This window comes from Strongylocentrotus purpuratus, unplaced genomic scaffold (assembly GCF_000002235.5).
Source record: "Strongylocentrotus purpuratus isolate Spur 01 unplaced genomic scaffold, Spur_5.0 spur5_scaffold_14, whole genome shotgun sequence".
Classification (NCBI taxonomy): Eukaryota; Metazoa; Echinodermata; class Echinoidea; order Camarodonta; family Strongylocentrotidae; genus Strongylocentrotus; species Strongylocentrotus purpuratus.
In genome coordinates, this window is record NW_022145599.1 from 13178520 (window position 1) to 13198821 (window position 20302).

General features: G+C 34.7%; 1 protein-coding gene across 6 annotated transcripts in view; it reads left to right on the forward strand.

Moving 5' to 3' along the window:
• The window catches only part of LOC590169 (sodium/calcium exchanger 3), a 64889-nt gene that overhangs the window by 31197 nt on the left and 13390 nt on the right, over positions 1-20302 (forward strand). For 3 of the 6 annotated variants that reach the window (XM_011674472.2, XM_011674473.2, XM_030984239.1), the window contains exon 4: positions 14701-14748. The exons of 2 other annotated variants lie outside the window; for them this stretch is intronic. In XM_011674472.2, coding sequence (XP_011672774.1) covers positions 14701-14748 — 48 coding nt within the window. Of the gene's footprint in view, positions 1-14700; positions 14749-19033; positions 19046-20302 lie in introns of all 6 variants that reach the window. One more of the 6 variants, XM_030984237.1, reaches the window with a different exon arrangement.

Consider the following 20302-nt stretch of genomic DNA (forward strand, 5'->3'; position numbering starts at 1 on the left):
AACTCATAGGCTCACTCCTGAACACACAGTTAATGTCCTTGTGGCTCCGAATAAAACAATGTTCATTCCCCTTTCAGTTCCCAAGGAATACTTGTACTAGACCTGTATCTCTTTCATCTCATCTATAAGAGCTCTGTAAATGGTTAACCCTCTCCATTCCTACATACATGTAGCCCTAGGAGAGATATATGTTTGCATTGCATAGGGTGTGGACTTGTTTACCAGTTAGTTCATAGACATACCGGTATATAAATTGTATGTCCATCCGGAAGAAGTTCTCCCGATCAATGCTATAGTCTGAATTCTTGAAGGTATAGGATTTTAGATTCAGGTACAATGTGCAAATGTATATCAATGTGAGTAAAGATTTGCCTCAAAGCCACGAAAGCATGAAAAAAAAATTCTAGGAATTAGTCATATGACACATCCCAAGGTGAGGGTCATTTGCCTCTGACAGTTTCAATGTTGATGTCGTCAAACACCGTTGTCACAGTACAAGAGTCTAAAAATACCTATATTTTATTATCATAGGCTTTGGTCTCAGACAAATGTTATCTGTTGATAAAGAAGTTTGACAAATGTTGACTCAAGTGAATAGAGACACAGTCAAATCAATGTAAATATGAAACTGAATGTGTTTGCATTGATCAATATCTTACTTACATGTTAAATAGTAGCACATACTAAATGTTTTTGTATGTTCACTTCCTCTAGGTGATCAGGTACTTTTGTCTAGACATGATTTGCTTTAGGAAGTTTGTACGAAATCTAAACTACCGGTAAGCAATACAAACACCAGTTTGAACAAGCAGAGAGAGAAAAGAAGAAAGAAGAGGAGTAATTAGTTACTAGTAATTATATATCTGGTAGATTAAGTTTGTGAATGATACCAGGATGTATGTTCCACTTCCAACTTCATAATCTACTAAAATTACCTAAATCTAGTTATCTGGCTCCTTTAGATATTCTGCAATGCCCCCCCCCCTCCCCCAAAATTGTTCACATTCTTCATTTATTAAAACAATGGATAATTTGTACTTGAATGCATGGCATTTCAATTTCAACACAAAATTGCAATCGATCCTTTTTTATTTGTTAAAGGTCATCCCCATGCAAAAAGTTCTTCTCGGCCCTCCAGACAATTGGGTTACTTTTGATATGTGCGATTCAAAGATACCATAAGACAATCAGGAGATCAGTTCATTTACTTTCCTTAGTTGATTTCTTTTCAGTGTCCCTTCTTGAAAGGCCGTTTCAGCCTTATTTCATGACTTTTCACGTCACTGATAAGATTGAGAGGCACAAGAGATGAACAAGCAAATGGATTGAGTGGAGAAATTAAATTTCATAAAGATAGCATCAAGATTACTACAAAAATAGATAAAGTAGTAGCACCTCGTTCGTTTAATAGTTTTTAGATATCTCCTGTTGGCCCTCTTCCAGATCAAACCTGTCTTTTGTCTATTGAACTGATCATCATGGCCTCGTTGTCTCATTAGTCAACCGTGGGGCTACTTTACTGATCACATACAGGTGGGGTGGCAAATGTTCACACTGCCACATATTGTTACTAGATAAATGCCAATTAGTTACAGCCAGCCTTACTTTATTCTACAAATATTCGTTTGTCATGTGTAAATTTGCAATGTTTGTTATATATTTGTAAAAATGCAAAAGAAAAAGAAAATCAAACAGAAAAAAATAAATCAAATCAAATCAAATCAAATTCTATATAATAGACCGCTTTACTTACATACTCAAATTGTATGCATGCTTTTTAAACGAAGCTTGATGTTGACAACCTGAAGTCTTGCTTGACATGTCAACAACTAATGTATGTAGAATTCCAAGTATTGCAGTTCGTTCATTAATAACGGGTTAATGGAATACCAGCCTCACTATGTCCCCAGGAAAGAGACACCCATAATTAAATTTAAATAGAAAACCGTTCTCTTGATGATCCATATGCACACCTGAATATCCCATATGCTCTGGTCACATTTACATCATCATAGATCATGTTTCAAAGAGAGCTAGAGAGAGAGAGAGATTTTGGCAGTGAGAACAGTGCTGTAGTGTAGGCCCAACCTTAAATCTCTTGGTCCAGAGGATAATCTTGCTGTAATTGATCAAATCTTTTAATATATCGCAAAGTCTATTTAAAAATAGCACCCATGATGCCAATCATACAGTGACTTGGATGGAGGCCTTATCTGAAAATATGCCAAATTTATCAAAATTTATGATCAGCTTTATCTACTAAATGATTGAGTTGGGTTTATTTCTGTATGAAGCCAACATTTCTATTAAATAGAGCCTTTCATGCTATAATTAATCATTCTGAATGTTCCTTCACATTCATTCATGCGACTACTTGAAATGCATGCATTTGAATTTGAAATATTTGTGAGATATGCAGTTAACAACACATTATTGATACCCATTGTTAATTTGATTTTTTGGTCGTAACTCAAGAATTAAAGGTGGACTGGTTGAAGTAGGGCCTTTGTTGAATAATTTTAGATGTAAGCTTTAATTATTTACATTCACAAGAAACATAAATTTTGATTTTTTTTTTTTCTTCCACAAACTGAAAGAAAAAAAAAGCTTGGTAAGGGTGTGAATAATTTAGGTTTTTAACTGTATTGTGCTATTATTTTTTTCTTACAAACATATAGCCAACTTGAGTATTATGTTATCAGTAATGGTAATACTAATGATGATGGTTCGTAATCTGTTCCATAATGCTTCACAAATTACCACAATGCAGATGACTGAAAGTTAATCTTAATTGTCAAAAGCCAAAGCACCTTGTCGATATACCAGGATATTTGTCCATTTTCATATAATTTGATATGTGTCATAACCAGAAGTCGAGACTGCCGTCTACTTAAAAGCATGAATGACCATGAGCATCAATAAGTTATTGCATACTTTATAGATCCATTAGGTAAATTATGAACAGTCACTTACTTTCTTACAGAGTAGTCTCCAGGAACAGACTTTAATTTGACACTAAAACACAATTTCCACAAAATCATTGAGCCTAGCCTAACTCTTATCAATGTCTGGCTGTGTCAAGACATGGATATATAACCATGGTCAAGGGCATACAGCTACTGTATATGCACAGCACATGGCCTACATAGTCTTGCAGTTCAGAGTTTCAGACATCTTGTTAAAATGTACAACTGATAAAGGGTTTGTGCGTGCAGACTACTTCCACTACATTAAAGTATGAGAGAATTTTTGCCCACCTCGCTCATTTGCTGATCATCATGACTGTATGCTCATTATATTGTTACCGCAAAAGCATTATGGCCTTGGAAAATAATTAAGGGTAAAATGATCTGAGAATAGAGTAGATATCACATTGCTAGTTGAAGCCTCAAGGTTAATACGAATTATCTCCTGTATGCAACAGAGTTTAATGGGATATTAAACAGAGATTGACATTGACTAAATTGCCAAATCATCAGGCAAAAGGATATTTGGGAATTTTTAATTATTAACCATTTTGGTAAAAGCTATAACGAATGGCTCATAATGGAAATGTAATTTCTACTTGCCTACAAAAATAGTCTCACCATATTTTGAAGAAGAACAAAATTTTCCAGCTACATTACATCATTCATAATCATGACAGTCTAGTATAAAAAAAAGTTTAAAAATGTCATGAATTTTGCTATTTCAGGTATATTTATTGCACTGGTTGGAATAGATAGCTGTAGTGATAGATGTCAAAATATTTCATCTCTCATCGCTATTAAATTGACAATAGATCTTTTAATAGCTTTTTGCTTCAGCTTATGACAGCAGCAGCATAGAAAGTGAATGCCATACTGACCACAAAATCACCATGATTAATGGTTAGTTGTCTCATAGAAACAGTTCTGGATTAACGAGAACTCCTCCAACAGAGGTGATTAATCAAAATATTGTGATTAGGGCTTTCAATCTTTCATTACAGACAGGTCAAAGGCCAGTAAAATTAGTTAAGGAATAAGAGTTTAAAGTCCTGAATTTGATTTTATCTATGGCATCACCTAGGGAAGGTGGATATAGATGAATGTAAACATGATTAGAATAGTAGTACGCGGTACTGTTCACACTTGCATTGTAATTACAGTCAAACCTGCTTTCATGACCACCTGTCTACAAAGAACACATTTTTTTTCTTACCCTTGAAAAAAGTTTCTTTTTTAAACATGTACGAAAGGAACCTGTCTACAAAGACCACTTTTTGTGTTTCCCTTGGGCAGTTGCTATAGACAGGTTTGACTGTGTATTCAAGTTCCAAACTTCTACGTAGACACATACAATGAAGTATTTGTCATTCTTTATAAACTTCACATTTGAAATTATATTACTGACATTCAAATGGAAATTATTTTACATTTCTTTACATCCTGATAGCACAACTGAGCCAGATATTTTTTCTGATAACAGTATTCTACTAAATTTGAGGCTTTTAATAACATTCATGATTTACTGACATTCAAATGGAAATGATTATACATTTCTTTACATCCTGATGACACAACTGAGCCAGATATTTTTTTCTGATAACAGTATTCTTCTCAATTTGAGGCATTTAATAACTTTCATTACTGGTATATACTGGGGAGCATAGTATGGCTGACCTATATTTGATCACTACCAGTCTACCACAATCCTTTCATAACTGTTATATTATTCATGATGGCGGATATATCTTACCCTCATATCCACATTACTATTAACATATGTAGCACTGTGGAAGAGAATAATTATAATAAATAACTGGGTCGCTAAATTGCACTGCGGCTTTTAGTGGACCAGTGGATGTATTAATGGATGTATTGGGGTTGACTAATTAATGAGCAGACTGGTACATTAATAATATGCACTAAAATAGAGTATGGCATTGCATAAATGTGGTACGTATAATACCTGTACATAGCACTGATGTGCTGCAATCATAATTGTGGTACAGTACATAATGCAGCAGCAAGGCCTAAGCATGGATAGGATAATTATACAGTCAAATCTGCTTTAGCGACCAACTGTATAGAAAGACCACCTACGGTATTTATAAAGATTACATTTTTTGTTTCCCTTGAATAAGGTATCTCATTAAAACCTGTACTAAAGGAAACTGTACGTAAAAACCACCTGCCTATAAAGATCACTTTTCATGTTTCCCTTGAGTGGTCTTTATATACAGGTTTCACTGTATAACATATCCATGGCCTAAGAGCGGAAATTATTACATAATACAAGTACGGTTAGCATTTTTAAAAGTGGTTTCAGTTTACATTGTACAACCACTCAACCACAAAAAAAAAGCATTTTAAGCATTATTGTACCATAGATTTCTGTGAATGTCAAAACCCTCTAGTATTCACTTTAAAATGCTAGATATGAAAGGACTCATTAAATACTGAAAAAGTTGTTTCCCAAAGCATCTTCTAAATAAGTTGAACATGAATCCCTAGTATTTGGATTGAGAATTGAGATTGAGGAATTAAACTAGCCCATAGTATGGGGGGAAAAAAAGAGAAAAATTTCCCTCTTGTCATTTTTCCTCCAAGTTTGATGGGGAGCTTACTCATCTAATCCATACAGATTTCTGTAATAATACTCTAAGCTTCTTACTCGTTTGCCTGATCAATACTGCCTGAGGATATATTCATGATGCAAATTGGGGCTAGATCCCGAAGTTTTCAGAGTTGCTGTTTACTGGTGACAATCTGTCTCCATGCTATCTCTCATATTTTGATCATGAAAGTGATTCTTTCCTAACAAAGAGTTTTTGTACAAGCAATCATTTGAAATCATATTTGGGACAAGTTTCATAGTTTCATTGGCAATTTCTTGAGCTAAATTTGACCAGAGTAAATGCAACTCTGATTGTTATTATGTCATATTACCTCAAAGTTTCGTACTGATTTTGTATTAAGAGAAAAAGAAAAGAAAAAAACAACAATGCAGTGAATAGGCAGCAAATACTGAAGTTGCTGTAGTTTGTTGCTGTCTGAAATGATCCTCTTAAAGTTCATTTTCAGGCCTACTGCTTACAGTAAGCAAAAACAAGAGTACCAGGTAATACATTATAGGAAGCGATAATAACCACCAATCTTCCTTTTCCAAGAGAGATAACAGAAACAGCTTGACCTTTAATAAGCATCAATTCAAACTGATACCATATATGGGCATTCATGTATATGAGTGGGTTTAATACTAGAGAATGAGTCATACCAAGACATATGGAGGGTTCAGTGACACAAAGACGTAACTCCATATTTTGCCAAAATGAGTATTCGATATCAAAATGTTCAGAAAAATGTGGGCTTTCCAGGAAACACAAAGACCTAACTCCACCCAACACCCCATTGAATTCAATGTCTAGTGAAACACAGACTTAACTCCTAGGCCCAAGTGCTCAGTGACACATAAACCACTTTTTCTCAAAATGGTCAAAATGGAGTTACGTCTTTGTGTCACTGACCCCTCGATACGTAGGCCTACCTGTTTACTATCTGTTCAGTGAACTTGGTTCCTTGTTGGTAGGATGATCACGCCCGGTGATTAGGAATAACATAGAAACCCAACCAGGATCAGGAAATCTTTGCTTTCCTTCTTTGCGGCATGTTGCCATGACAACCGTGTACTCAGTTTGGCCTCCGGGAGGTCAGATCAAGATCTAAATCAAATCTTGAGAACGGAGGCATTCGTACTTCGTAGTGTAGTGTAAATAACCTTTATGCTTCTGAAAGAAATGTTCTGCATCATCATTTTATGGGTGATTGCATGCAATGTGTCCCATGAAACTTGTCACTTTTATCCATTCATTTCATTCAGAAAAAAAGTTATCTTGATGTGACCATTGAATAAGGGTTCTTTCTGGTTTCACTAGCAATCTCTCGACGACGGTCCCGTCGAGAGATTTGTTTCTTTTCTGATGAAATTAATAGAATCAATGTGTATGTTATATATGGTAAATATTGTGCAGAATTATTTCCCTTATTTTACCCTAATTCTCTCTCTAGAAATGGCAGGGGTTGTCCCTTTGGAAGCCATTAATGCAATATGACATGTCCCTGTCGATGTTACGAAGTGACAAATCCGTACAATGATTGATATGACAGATTCATCAGCTCATAAAAAGGCTGACAATGCTCGAGGGTATTGACTCTGTGTAAAGGATGCGATTTAATATCCTTCTCGTTAATAGGAAGTAGCTCATGATAATATAAATATTTATGATGAAAACATGGGGGCAGTGTGGTTTCCCTTTGCTGTTTACATTCTATTAAGTTTCAAACATGACAGTAGGCCCATTCATTTCCTTGTTCTATCTCAGTCTACCTCTTGTGGAACAGTAGAGGAAAATCCTATTAAAAAAATAATGTAGAAGTCTAATGATGAGCTGTTCAGTATACACGTTCAGTATAGTATAGTCTAGATCGGCCTAGGAAGTGAGTGAGTATGGGGTCTAATAGTCTCCTGAAACCAGTGATTAAAAATATATCAGAATACCGTGCAGTGAGACTGTTTAGAGGTATGTGTAGGTTTCCTGTAGCCTCAAAAATATGTTTAATTTAACCTCAAGAATACTCCTATCCCATTCTTGCTTTAGATATCAATTTGAAGCCTCTTTGGTTCATTACCCCATTTGTAAGTTACCAATTAAGGTTAATAACTTTAAGAAAAGCAAACCATAACAGATTTATTATATGATCAATAGTGCTTTCTCAGCACCATCAACAAACACAGCTCTGCACTACATCCAAAGATGCATGTCCTGTTTGTTTAGGGGTTACTTAGCTACTAAGTGATTTGCTGCCCGTTTGTCTCGCCCTCATTCTACCACATGACTAATTTTTATTATCAGGACACTGCTAATTACTTGAAGATCCAGCTAATGTGGAACAAATGGTTCCATCGATGACTGCTGTCTTCGTGTCTGAGGTTATCTCTCATTGCATCTTATCTCATTGCATCTTTTCTGAAAGGTCAAGAGATTGTGAGAAGATATTGAATTACATGTTTATTTGTGGCCTCTTATCTGGTTTTGAAGACTTGAGAGTACGAAGTTTCCATGGTAACATAATGAAGCCATTTTGTTTTTATTCAATTTATTATGACTTTTTCCTGTGACATTTAGAAGACCCATAACAGTATGAACTCTTCATATAAAGAGCTATCTAGTAGTTTGATTTTCAATAGAAAGGATTCATACATGATTGTATTGAGATAAATAGTGTGAATCTTTTAAGGGGGCAATGCCATGAGCCGACAGTAGCCCGTTCATTTGTAAAAGCAGAATATGAGCGCAAGATTTGATCAAAATAACATGAATGTGGACACGTCAGGTGCTAATTACATATTTACACCATTTCATCAGCTTCGTGCCCATGCATAAAGCGATAAGGGTTGCTTCTTGCCTTACGACACTCTTCTGAATCATCTCACGATGAAAAACTAAACCAAACAAAAATCGTCATGACTGAAGTAATTCAGGTTAAATGCTTTTTTATTCACCACTTCAAGTCACCTCTCATTTCCTGTCAGGCGGATGGTCCGACTCTTTCACTTACGATCTACAAATTGTGGCACAGGGCATGATGAGATCACAAGACTAGCTACTAGGGAAAGTCCAATGTACGTATTTTGTTGGATGGGTCACATGTTTAATACAGATTCCTAATAAGGAAGATCTGCCAAAGACTGTATCAAGTTGTAAACCAGCCTTTTTAAATGTTTTTTACAATGTTCTGTAATGATTATGTAGCTGAACATGTAACTCTGTCTAAAGATGTAAAATAAATAAATAGAATAATTAAATAGGCCCCCCCCCCCCAGAGAATTGACCAGACGTACAAATAATGCATGCAGTGTTGATTGTTAATTTTTCATCTCATTTTGCAACGTATGGGACCAAAAAAACACCAACAACAAAAAACGTAATTCATGTGCTAAGAACGAGAAGCCTGTTTTGAAATGCCAGCTTCCTTTATAGACTCCTGTCTGGCTCTCAACACATGAAGTATTGATTGGAGTTATGTATCACATTTTCCTTCACATTCTGTAAAAATATAAAAACTGCCTAATTTTCAACTTAGGATTACAGTGTATTGCGTTAAGCACAGTCCCAGCCTTCCACTTTGATGTTGGTTGATGACATGGGAGAAGAGCCAGACAGTGTTTTTGATATCATCATGATTTATTCATATCTATCTCCAGGCCCTTCCCCTTCACTAGAGAGTAAGCCAGTACACCTTCCCATCAAACGCATCGTCAAGATAAAATCAGGATGCTTACACCACCATTACAAGTGCCCTCGAGACTAAGAGCATGCTCCTCGCTTTCCCAAGGAACATGAAGTAGGAATGTTATAGATATTTAATAGGGTATCGACTGGAATGAAGCCTCACACATAGTTGTAGCAGAGTAGAGAAAGCAGAGAAATGTTTAAGATCGATAGGAAATGTTTCAATCTCAACATTTTCTTATTAATGATAGCAGGGCTCAAAGCTAACAGGGGCCCCTTAAATTTACCTCAAATCCCCCCTAAGTTTTAAATGTAAAGAGGGCCTGGGTTAAAAAAACACCACATATAAAGTAAATTATTTTCAATCTCAACATTTTCTTGTTAATGAGAGCAGGGCTCAACATTTCATAGGGACCCTGATCAAATTCAGGCCCCAAATTTCAAAACATGTACAGGAGCCAGGTTCAAAAAGTTTCCTTAATTTTGCTCTGCACCTCCCCCCCCCCCCCCCCCAACCCCCAAATAGATAATGAGCAGCCCTGTACAAAAATCTCTAGATTAAAATGTATGTCTTGTAAAGTAAAGCTTAAAAAAATTGATGGATTTTTATTGGCTGTATCCAAAACAAAAATCAATCTTTCCCCTTTCCCAGAGCTCCTAATAATATGTGTAAGACCCCCCCCCCCCCCCTCAGCATTCCAGGTATATATATTGCTCTCTTCTCACATGGTTTTATTTCTGCTGGTGTAACTTTTTTTCCCCTCGTAGATGCTCTGTATATATTCTTTTGCTACCTACCAAGCCAGTATATGGTCAAACTGGGAGAAATCCAGGTATTAAGGTATATTAGCCTGGTATTTACACAGATTAGAGGATAACTTTGGTATTGGCATTGGCCTTACAACTTCAGCTGATAGGCTGTGTAACGTTCCCCAATTATCTCCGATTGTACACAAAGTTTTATTGCCAGCAGTTTACTTTACTGTCAAGATACACATCGATTGCTTGTACAGAGTAAATACCTTGTTTAAATTGTGATACTGGTGGTACTTAAAGTAAATGATATGTTATTGGAGGAAGATAGTAGTGGTATGTACCAGTAGCTAATTGTTATTAAAGGTAAAGACCAGTTATGGTCATGCGATTGCATTGTGAAAGAAACGTTGTGGAATCGATCAGAAAAGGTTGATCATCTAGCATCTAGCATCTGCAAGGTTCTGGAATCATCAAAATGATAAGAAATTTGGCCCATTCTTCGTAAAGTTACAAGCACTATACACAGAAAGATGTATATGGGACTACCCTATATCTCTCACAGACCATGAGAGAAACAAATTTACCAAATATATGAATTAGTAGACGGTTTTCCGGCAAATTTTTTATCATCATGTATTAGTCAAAACATATTCTTTCACATGATTGGTAATGAGAGCTTCCATTTCAATTTTTTGAAATTGGGGTGTTTCCAATACTGGTTTTTACCTTTAAGCACTCCTATGTTGGTTTGTTAGGAGCAGAGCAACATATTTTAGAAACCTTGGCATGCATTCCCTAACTCTCCTTGTAAAGGAAAGATAACAAAAAAACTCAAACATATATATATATATATATATATATATATATATATATAGTCAGTTTTGGTGCCAGAAGGGCGTTAACTTATAGACATGTATTCTACTAAAATTTGAACCGATGCCGGGCCTTTTTGCTAAAAATTGGGTTCAACAAATGAAGTTTATAATATAGTCCAAGGTCTAAGCTTTCATGTTTAAACATGATCTCAACATGATCTGAACATGATCTGAACATGATCTGAACATGATCTGAGAGTTAAAATGCCTGATTGCCTGTTGGCTCCAAACATAAATGTTCTTTAAATGCATAATAAAACCTAATTTAAATGAGGAATTGAATAAATATAATCATATCCAATGTTCGTGTCAATACTGAGCCTTCGGTATGGAATAATTTATATTTAATTCTGTGACTCAGAAACATTGGGTGGTCCGAACGAGTAAGAACACCAAATAGAACAATAAAATCAAGCTGTCTGCGATTATGGTGTTACAATATCTATGACTGTGAGTTGATAATTGATTGGCATGCAGCTGTGATGTATTAATTAATTGAAACGGCACATCATTAGTCCGCCCAAACCCCGCGCCAATTGCGCTACATATGTACACTGTTCCTCGACATCTGCTGTACAATAGACATCTAATGGTAGTCATTAGTGCAGTGAGATAAGTATGGATATTAATAGACCAGAATTTTTATGCTCTTGCGATGGATGGTGATTTATTTTCATTATTTTTAATGCATACAATACACACCCATACATTTAATGGTAATTTAACAACTGGTATTTATTTTGATGGATGTATGAGAACTAGAGTGAAAAAGGTATTGGATGAGTTTGGGTAATTTCAGATGAAATATCATTTTTTAAAACTTTTTTACATTTGAGATTTAAATCAGCAGTTCATGTCTAAATGATCGATATTGTGGCATGAATTTTCTAATAGTTAATTTGTACCTTTAACTTTGAACGTTTAGAAATAATATTTTCCATCATCATACAGCTATTGTGGGCGCTGCCTCTACCACTACCAGTATACACGTACACGCGACCTTGGTATACATGCACTAGATAAGTGACTGTTAAGATCATTTTATGAACAGCTGGATATATTGGAAAGGGAGGAGAATCTAGCCCCCAGGAATAGCATGACATACTTGCAATAACTTCACCCTGAGTCTCATAATTCTGTCACCAGATATAGTTCTTCCAAACTGACTTGATTGATATCATAATTATTATTAGGGCGGCTTGACCAGCCAGCCCTCATACGCTATCCATATATTTTTTTTTACTTGCCTGCTATAATATTTAAACCTTTTTGTTTGCATCTTTGAGATTTTTTTCTACATTATGAGTCTTTTGTGGAGCCACAAGGATGTCAGCTCATATAGTATCACACAGAGAGATAACACCGGTACTGGTTTCATTACAGACAATATTACAAACAAGCATTCAATTCGATTCAATTTAATTAATTCAATTCAATTTTATTTCAGTATTACAATCAGATATATTACATAAAATTTTGGACAAGGACAAAAAAATGAACTGAATAGGCTGCAACCTGAAAGGAATTCAATGAAACAATCTGCTGTCATGTTAAAAATGCAAATAATCATGTAGGCTAAAAAGTATATTTTGTTTATTTTTCTTATGCCTTTTATATCCCCCTGCATGAAATCAATGTTAAGCTAGCAGCCTGAATATCATTTTGAATGATTATTTACGAGCCAAAATACCATGATAGTATAGTAATCCCCAACAATACCTGATGTAAACAGTAAAATCTAATCAAACTTCATCCACCTCTTTTTAAAACTGATCGTGTTGGAAAATATGTTGTTTTGCGATCTCAATACCTTTGTGGACAAGTGTTTACAACGATTGCAGGCCAGGAAATTACTGAATTTCATTAATACTTGCTGAAAATTTTTATTAATTTTTCCAGGGTCATTTGCAAATTTCTGCCTTTCTACCTTGCAGCAAGCTCCCCCACTACCTGTACATATAATATATTACACATGGTTCGGTTAATTAACTCTTGTATAATGAGCAGGTATTTCTTACATATGCACTGCATGCTCATAGCATAAATTGCATATGCCGGCTATGAGCTTCATGGTAATAATTAGTGCTAATCAAAACAGAGTGCACATCACATAATTTGTTTTCATATGGTGTCATCCGCATTCAAGCAGTGCATTCAGGAAATATGAGCATTGTTCAAACTCAAATTTAGACTCTTTCCAATTTTATGAGCGATATTTGTAAATTCTTGAGCTATCTCCTTGTTGCATAGCAGGGTAATTTTTTTTCTTCTGCAGATAGGATGAAGGGCAGAAGGACATTAGATGTACATGCTAAGTGCTATGTATTAATCCCCTTCTTGCTCTCAGTCTCTGCAGACGATATCCTCCGTTGAGAAGCAGAAGGGTGTTTAATTCTATGTCAAAGTGTACGAGTTGATCTCCTTCTTGCTGTAAGCATACCGTAATTAACGTTGTATAAACCGCCCTCGTGTATTAACCGCACCCCTCTTTTTCGCCCCCGACTTTGAATTTTTTTCGGCGGCAAAAAGGTGCGGTTAATACACCATTAATCAAAGTAGACTATTTACAGTTGAGAGCTAGAATATACACAGAAAAGGGGTCATCTTATAAAGCATAAGCTTGAAGTGAGGTCCTTTTGTGAATGAAAATAAGAATACATACAATATAATTATACAAAATATTATGTTATCTGTTTTTTGTATTCCTTCTATGGCCTATCATAATGATAATGAGGTTGTATACAGAGGTGTATATATATTAGTACTGCGAGTGGCACCCACTCAGAGTCCATTACATTGGTTATTCTCTCACGTATCCTGAATTATTGATCTCTGCTGCTCTTTTCAATTTGGACCCTTTCTGCATTAAAATTTAGACTTGCTTCCAGGCAAATTTGATTTTTTTTATGTGAAGCAAATCAAATAAGGTACATTTAAGTATCATTTGTTGATTAAGGATACTTTTTTGTTCATAAGAACCGAGTTATTGAACCAGCATTCTATATACATAAGTATAGTTTAAGTTTTCAGATATATTCTCTGATGTTGGAAAATGGAGAATTATATTTCTGTGCTGAATCAAGACTAGCTTTAACATTGCATTGCAATTACCCCATAGTGCTTTAAGATTATGATTGTGCTTTTCAGTATTTTTTCATGGGGTATGGTATGAATAATTGATGTACAAAGTGGCTTGATCAAAAAAATGACGTAATTGAAATAACAAAGAAAATACGTACTGATATAGGTTTTGATGAGGTTTAATGACATTATATTTATGGTGTTTTTTTATGTCTCTTGACAGCATCATCGAAAAACCTATTCAATGATCTTGTCTTGTAAAAACCAGGGATAGAAAATTACCAAATCTATCAGCTTTTTGCTCTGTGGATGTAGTTTCGAATAATTTTATATTATACATAAGTTTTTATAAACAATTATAGTGTTAGATGAAAACGTTTGTAATGTTTTTTTCTTTTCCAACTAAAAAGAACCTGGGAGCATACATGTATAGGGAGGGAGAGCGGGAGAAGATGGGGGGTGGGGGTAGGGGGCAACAGGCAACATGACATATAACAAATTTTTTTGATTGTACAATGTTTCTATACGTCCCTTTTGTATTAGCCTGCACAGATGACACATTCATGTTATAAGTGTTGAGACTACAGCTATATTTTTCTCTTGTACATGTATATTGGAAGATCACACACAATTACACATCCAATCCTCACAAGGCATCAATTTGATGCCATTCTGTATCGGTAGAAACTTCCTCTCTTGACACTTCCTTTGTCCCTCTTTTTTCACTTGAAGAACATACTAATGCTGGACGATATCAAGCAAGCTGGTCTCCACTTGGAGGTTAATTCACAAAGTAGCACCAGAAATGGTGACCCGACATTGGCTCTGGCGACATTTGACCTTACTTTATTCCCTCAAAAAATACAGGGTTAGGGTTCTGGTTAGGTTAAGTATTTGGTCAAGGGTTAAATTGAGAATTTGGTTAGTGTAGGAAGTTTAGTGAGCGAATTGTCGCCAGAGCTTGTGTTGTAGAACCCTAGAAACATCTTTATACTCGTCACTTGCATTCTATCTTGCATGTCATCTTATGGAAGACAAAAGGGCGTTAATTCTGTATAGCTGTACATGAGTTAATGTCCTTCTGGCTTTCAACATAGTATATCATCTGATGGGAGAGAGAAGGGTGTTAACTCAATGTAAGAGTTTGCTACTTTTTAACTCCCTTCTAGCTCTCATGCAGATGATATTTTATGACATAAATCAATATATTTGGATTTTGTCGATCAATTTTCCATTTCAATATGATCCTTTACATCTTCAACTGTATTCTAGCACTTTTCTTTTTATATTACTATAATATTTATTATAAATTTTAATATCATTAATGTTACCCGATCAACACAACATGATGATGATTGATAGTATTTATAATGTAGCATCTGTACATGGGAAGTCATTGGTGGTTATCAAGAATCAGAACATATCTCAAGTCAAAATATAAACCTATATACTCATCATATTCTACAGACATTATATGGATAATTACATATTCGTGTAACCATAATTTGATTTGTTCGTGTATTACAGTAGAGCAACATTTCATCTTCTTCAAAATGTTCTATTTTTTTTTTTTTTTTTAAATATTATCGTCCATTCTTTCTAGTCTTAGTGGTCACAGTTGAACAGCATTCTCATACCTCGAAGGAATTCCCACATCATCAAATTCTACAGAGGTTATATGTTAACTGTTAACAATTACATATTAGTGTAAAACATCATTGGATTTGTTCATGCATTACAGTAGAGTAACGTTTCATCTTCTTTATAATGTTGTCTTATTTGTGTGTGTTTCTTTAATAATCATTGTCCATTCTTTTATTATCTAGTCTTAGTAGTCCCAGTTGACCGGCATTCTCGTACCTCGATGGAATTCCCACGTAACCTACACCCCTTGAACTAATCCACTATCAATACGTTTGATTTGTTTATATATTACGTTATAAAGTAATGTTTTATCTTCTGAATACATTGTTGTTCTATTTGTGTGTGTTTCTTTAATCATTTTCCATTCTTTTATGATCTAGTCTTAGTAGTCACAGTTGACTGGCATTCTCGTACCTGGCTGGAATTCTCACATAACTTCCAGGTCCTCCACCCCTTGCACTAATCCACTATCAATACGTGATTATCTTTCACCCCTTCGCACCACTCCAATTAATCCTCATGCTTTTCCCCCATCTATAATTATGCAGATTGTAATCATCGCCAGTACTGGTTCATTTAGATTGATGCATCAGTTCTTCATCCTGATTCAGTCATTTTTTTCTCTCGATCCTCTTCATCATAACTGTGTTAAATGTGTTCCCATTGACAGAAATCATATAGGGTCCGTCCTCATAATGTGCTGTGTGCAGCGCGTTTTTTTTAGTTGCCATGCATGCTATTAAAGAGGGAGAGAGAGAGAGAGAGAGAGAGAGAGAGAGAATTGTTGGCTATACTATAAATGGCCAAGTACATTCTATTTTGGCCAACACGTTGCCAACCAACCGTGTCTAAACACTTAGTACATGCGATAACTGTATTACTTTGATAAGCTCAAATATAAACAAATATTGAGTAAAACAATACTTCTGGTGTCAATTTATATCATAATTCCATATTATATGGTAAGTATTAGGATACCAGATGATCATCATATACTGGACTTGCTCAAACGGTTCTCACAAAAGAGAAGAGACTCAATTTGACTATGTGATTTCTGTTAATGGGAATGCAAGTTGAAATAAGTTTATATGTTTCTTTTTCCTTTCTCCATGAACAGCATATATTGTATATTTATATGTTGTTTTTCTTCTTCTTCTCCAAATTAACAATCAGAATAACCCATTCATGTAATTCATTTTCCATCTACATTGAACTGGAATGTAATATATGCATTTTAGAGTAGAAATACATACAGGAATTAAAAAATACATTAGATAATAAAGAGCTACACTTGTACATATGCATAATGCCATGTTATGAAGCTACCAGTATTGTCAATTAACAATGTATATTATTGATTTTCGTTTATCTTGAAATCAACAACAAAAATGTAGATTTAGCTCATGCATAGCTAATTTCATGAATATAGCGTATGTTCTCTATCTCTGGAAGGAAATAAATTAACTTTATGGAATTAATAATAAGGCAAATGTGAGAGACACATGGTCTCATGCACTCATCATTATTAACAGGGATGGTTTCCTTTTGTTGTTTTTATTTCAACATTATCACATTATGTGCATGGATCTTCATATCTTTACCAATTACATCATCATCGACAGATAAAAATGGTAAATAATGTCATTTTTTATGCTTGGATCATTCTATTAACCCATTTGCAACCAAAAAAATATTAATGGCATTACCGATTTTGCTTTTGTTTTCTTTGATTTCGAAAACATTTGTTGCTTGCCCGCTTTAACCTGTTATCATCACCTAACTTGCATTTTGCCTGATTAATACAATTAAAGCAACACCCTGTATAGAAAGACCCCTATCCCTTTTCAAGCATTGCTTCCCATTGAAACCTGTATGAGCAAAACACCATTTCGGCACTGCCTATCAAGACCACCATTTTGTTTCCTTTGAGCAGTTTGTATATTTAATGTACTTCAAAATGTTGCAATTTTGGTGTCAATTTTATTTACAAATTGGTATAATGCAACATGTACCTGGTATTTACTACCTAGCTTTCCACTTTCTGCAAGTTTTTGGTCAGTGTGGTAGTAATGATTTGTGAAAGGTATGTCAGAGGCGCCTCATGTAAACTCGCAATAATGCAAATGTAGCGATTTTGTATCTTGTTTATGTTTCATTGTCAAGATGAGAATACATCACTTCACTTCCAAACAAGCTCCCAAATCAAAAATTCATGACTTTGAATAAAACTATTGTATGTCTTGGAAAAAAAAAATCTAAATGTAATTGATTATAACTTTGATCTTTAGTAGATGTGAATGTATCAATTAAATTTTTGTTGGCTGTAATTCAAGCTATTCTAGTAGCTGTTGATAACAATTATATTAAAGTAATTAAATTACGAACAGATGAATAAAAAGCAATCATGAGTTGCTTTGTGCACTACTCAGCAAGAACAATAGGTAGATGTAGATGACCACATTGAGATAATTGTATATTTCAAACTTTTGTACACTCTAGTCAATCTTTGCCATGGTAACAATAGAGTACACCTTCCTGCAATCTTTGGCATACCATTAATACTTCCCTTTTAGTTTAGAAGAAGGAGAATGATATTTATTTCTTTCACAAAATTAATAACTTACTACATGTCACCCAAGTATGTTGCACCATTACCAAAAAACTGTGTTTTCCCCCGTTTTTTCGATGCATCATGTTTGACAGCACGAAGACCATTATGACTAACCCCAAATTCCACCCTCATGCCTGTTTCCATTCCACCCATATTTTCAAAATAAAATATCCAACCTTCCTTCCTCTTTCCTAACCTATTTATTTTCAGTTCTTTTCATTTTCTAGCTGCAACCTTTCGTAGCAAAACCGTGATGCAAAGTGTCCTCATCCACCTGTTTTCTTCTTATCAAAACAGATTTCCCCCTTTTAGTGTGAATGTGAAATGTACAGTCAGTGTACATTACACGTAAAAGTGTGTTTTATTTGTAATCGTGATCATAACCTTGCAAGGTGAGGTGAAGAGGCGTCGTCGAAGGCGTCGCCTCTTGTCATTCTCTTTCAGCTCTGTGTCGCGATGGAAGAATCTTCCTCCCACGACACCCATTCTTGTGTCTCATCAAATTCCAATCATCCATTCCTCCTGTTTGTGCCCTCAATGTGTGAAGCAGCCACCATGTTTAATCACGGCTTGATCAATGTGAACATGTACCAGACTTTCCGTGTATATGAATCACTCTGTAAAAGATCATTTATTATCAGACTGACACGTATTCCCTTGTGGACCATTCATATCACTTTGACATTTAGCTCTCTTATTTGTTAATCCCTCCTGAATGTGAAGTTAAAATTTGTTACTCCTGACATTTTACTCTCACTAAAAATAATTTTCTCATTCATCAATCCACATGAATTCCATTAAAACACAAAGATGCTGAATTAGGTTTGTACTATAAACTACTCGTTATTCTAGTAGTAGTAGTAGTAGTAATAGTAATTGTAGTTTGTAATTTTAGAAGAAAGTGTCACTGGGAAGATATATTATATTTTGTTGTTAGTTACATTTCAGTTCCTCTATTTGTTCATTTTCTGTTTCCTCATTGATATTAGATTAAGTTAGGTTAGTTAAGTTAGATTTGTCTTTTTATTGATATATAATCTTTATTGAAGTAGATTTTCCAAGTTTTCCTGTGTAGTCCGGTAGAGTTCTATTTGAATGATCCCTTCTTCCTGCAAAGAAATGTTCTTGAAAATTACCCTAAAACTCCCCAAACTAACCCTATTTTACCTGCTTTCAATTCTTTTGGAGAAAAAAAAATCTTGTAAGTGGATTGAGATACCACGTTGCTAAATCAGCCTTTTTTTTCTTCTTCTTTTTTTTTTAATGCATGAAAATGTAGAGGGCCCCATCCTTTGGTTTGCCAAGAATGCAAAAAGAATGAAAAAAAGGAAGCTGTCTTCAGATTTGTTATTATGCCAATATGTTGTTTTCCTCATGATGCATGATTTTTAGTTTTTTTTAATGAGTCTGGAAATGGTAGACAGTAATTTTAGTTTATTTAAAGATTTTTTTTTTTTTTAATTGTTTCAATATTGTGTTCGGAGTCTTTGATGATCTTGTATAAGAAAAAAAGCTTATGCAAGATACCTCTGTATCATAGATTATACAAATCTTCTGTTGTTTTTTGTTTTTTATCTGTACATTTTGTTTAATGTATGAGTGTTCTGGTCAAGTCTACCTGTGCTCTGTGAAATTAGAGAATATATTTGTTATTTGTGTTGTTCAATATGTTATCAGGCAAATTCATTTTTGTTGGGGCATTGTGGTGCTACCAGTAAAATCATTGCTTTAAATTTGTGACGTGTTTGCTTTTGAAATTGTCTCCAAAAGTAATTTATCCATCAGTGTGACAACAGTGTTACCATTATTTCATTATCAAGTTCATGTTATGGTACATTATGTTGCTCATAGAAGTGCCTGCAGCTAGCATCAGTGTGAAAAAGTGTGATTCCTCAAATTACCAAAAATAATACATGTGTCCATGTTAAACTTGAATATATTGATATTTTTTTACTAAATGTGTTATGTCATAAATTTTGCAAAATCTTTGCAAAGCATTCCAAAATGCCTTTGAAATAGGGTCATTATTCCGTCAAATCAAACACATAAAATGTTGACACGTACAGTGGAGATGCATTA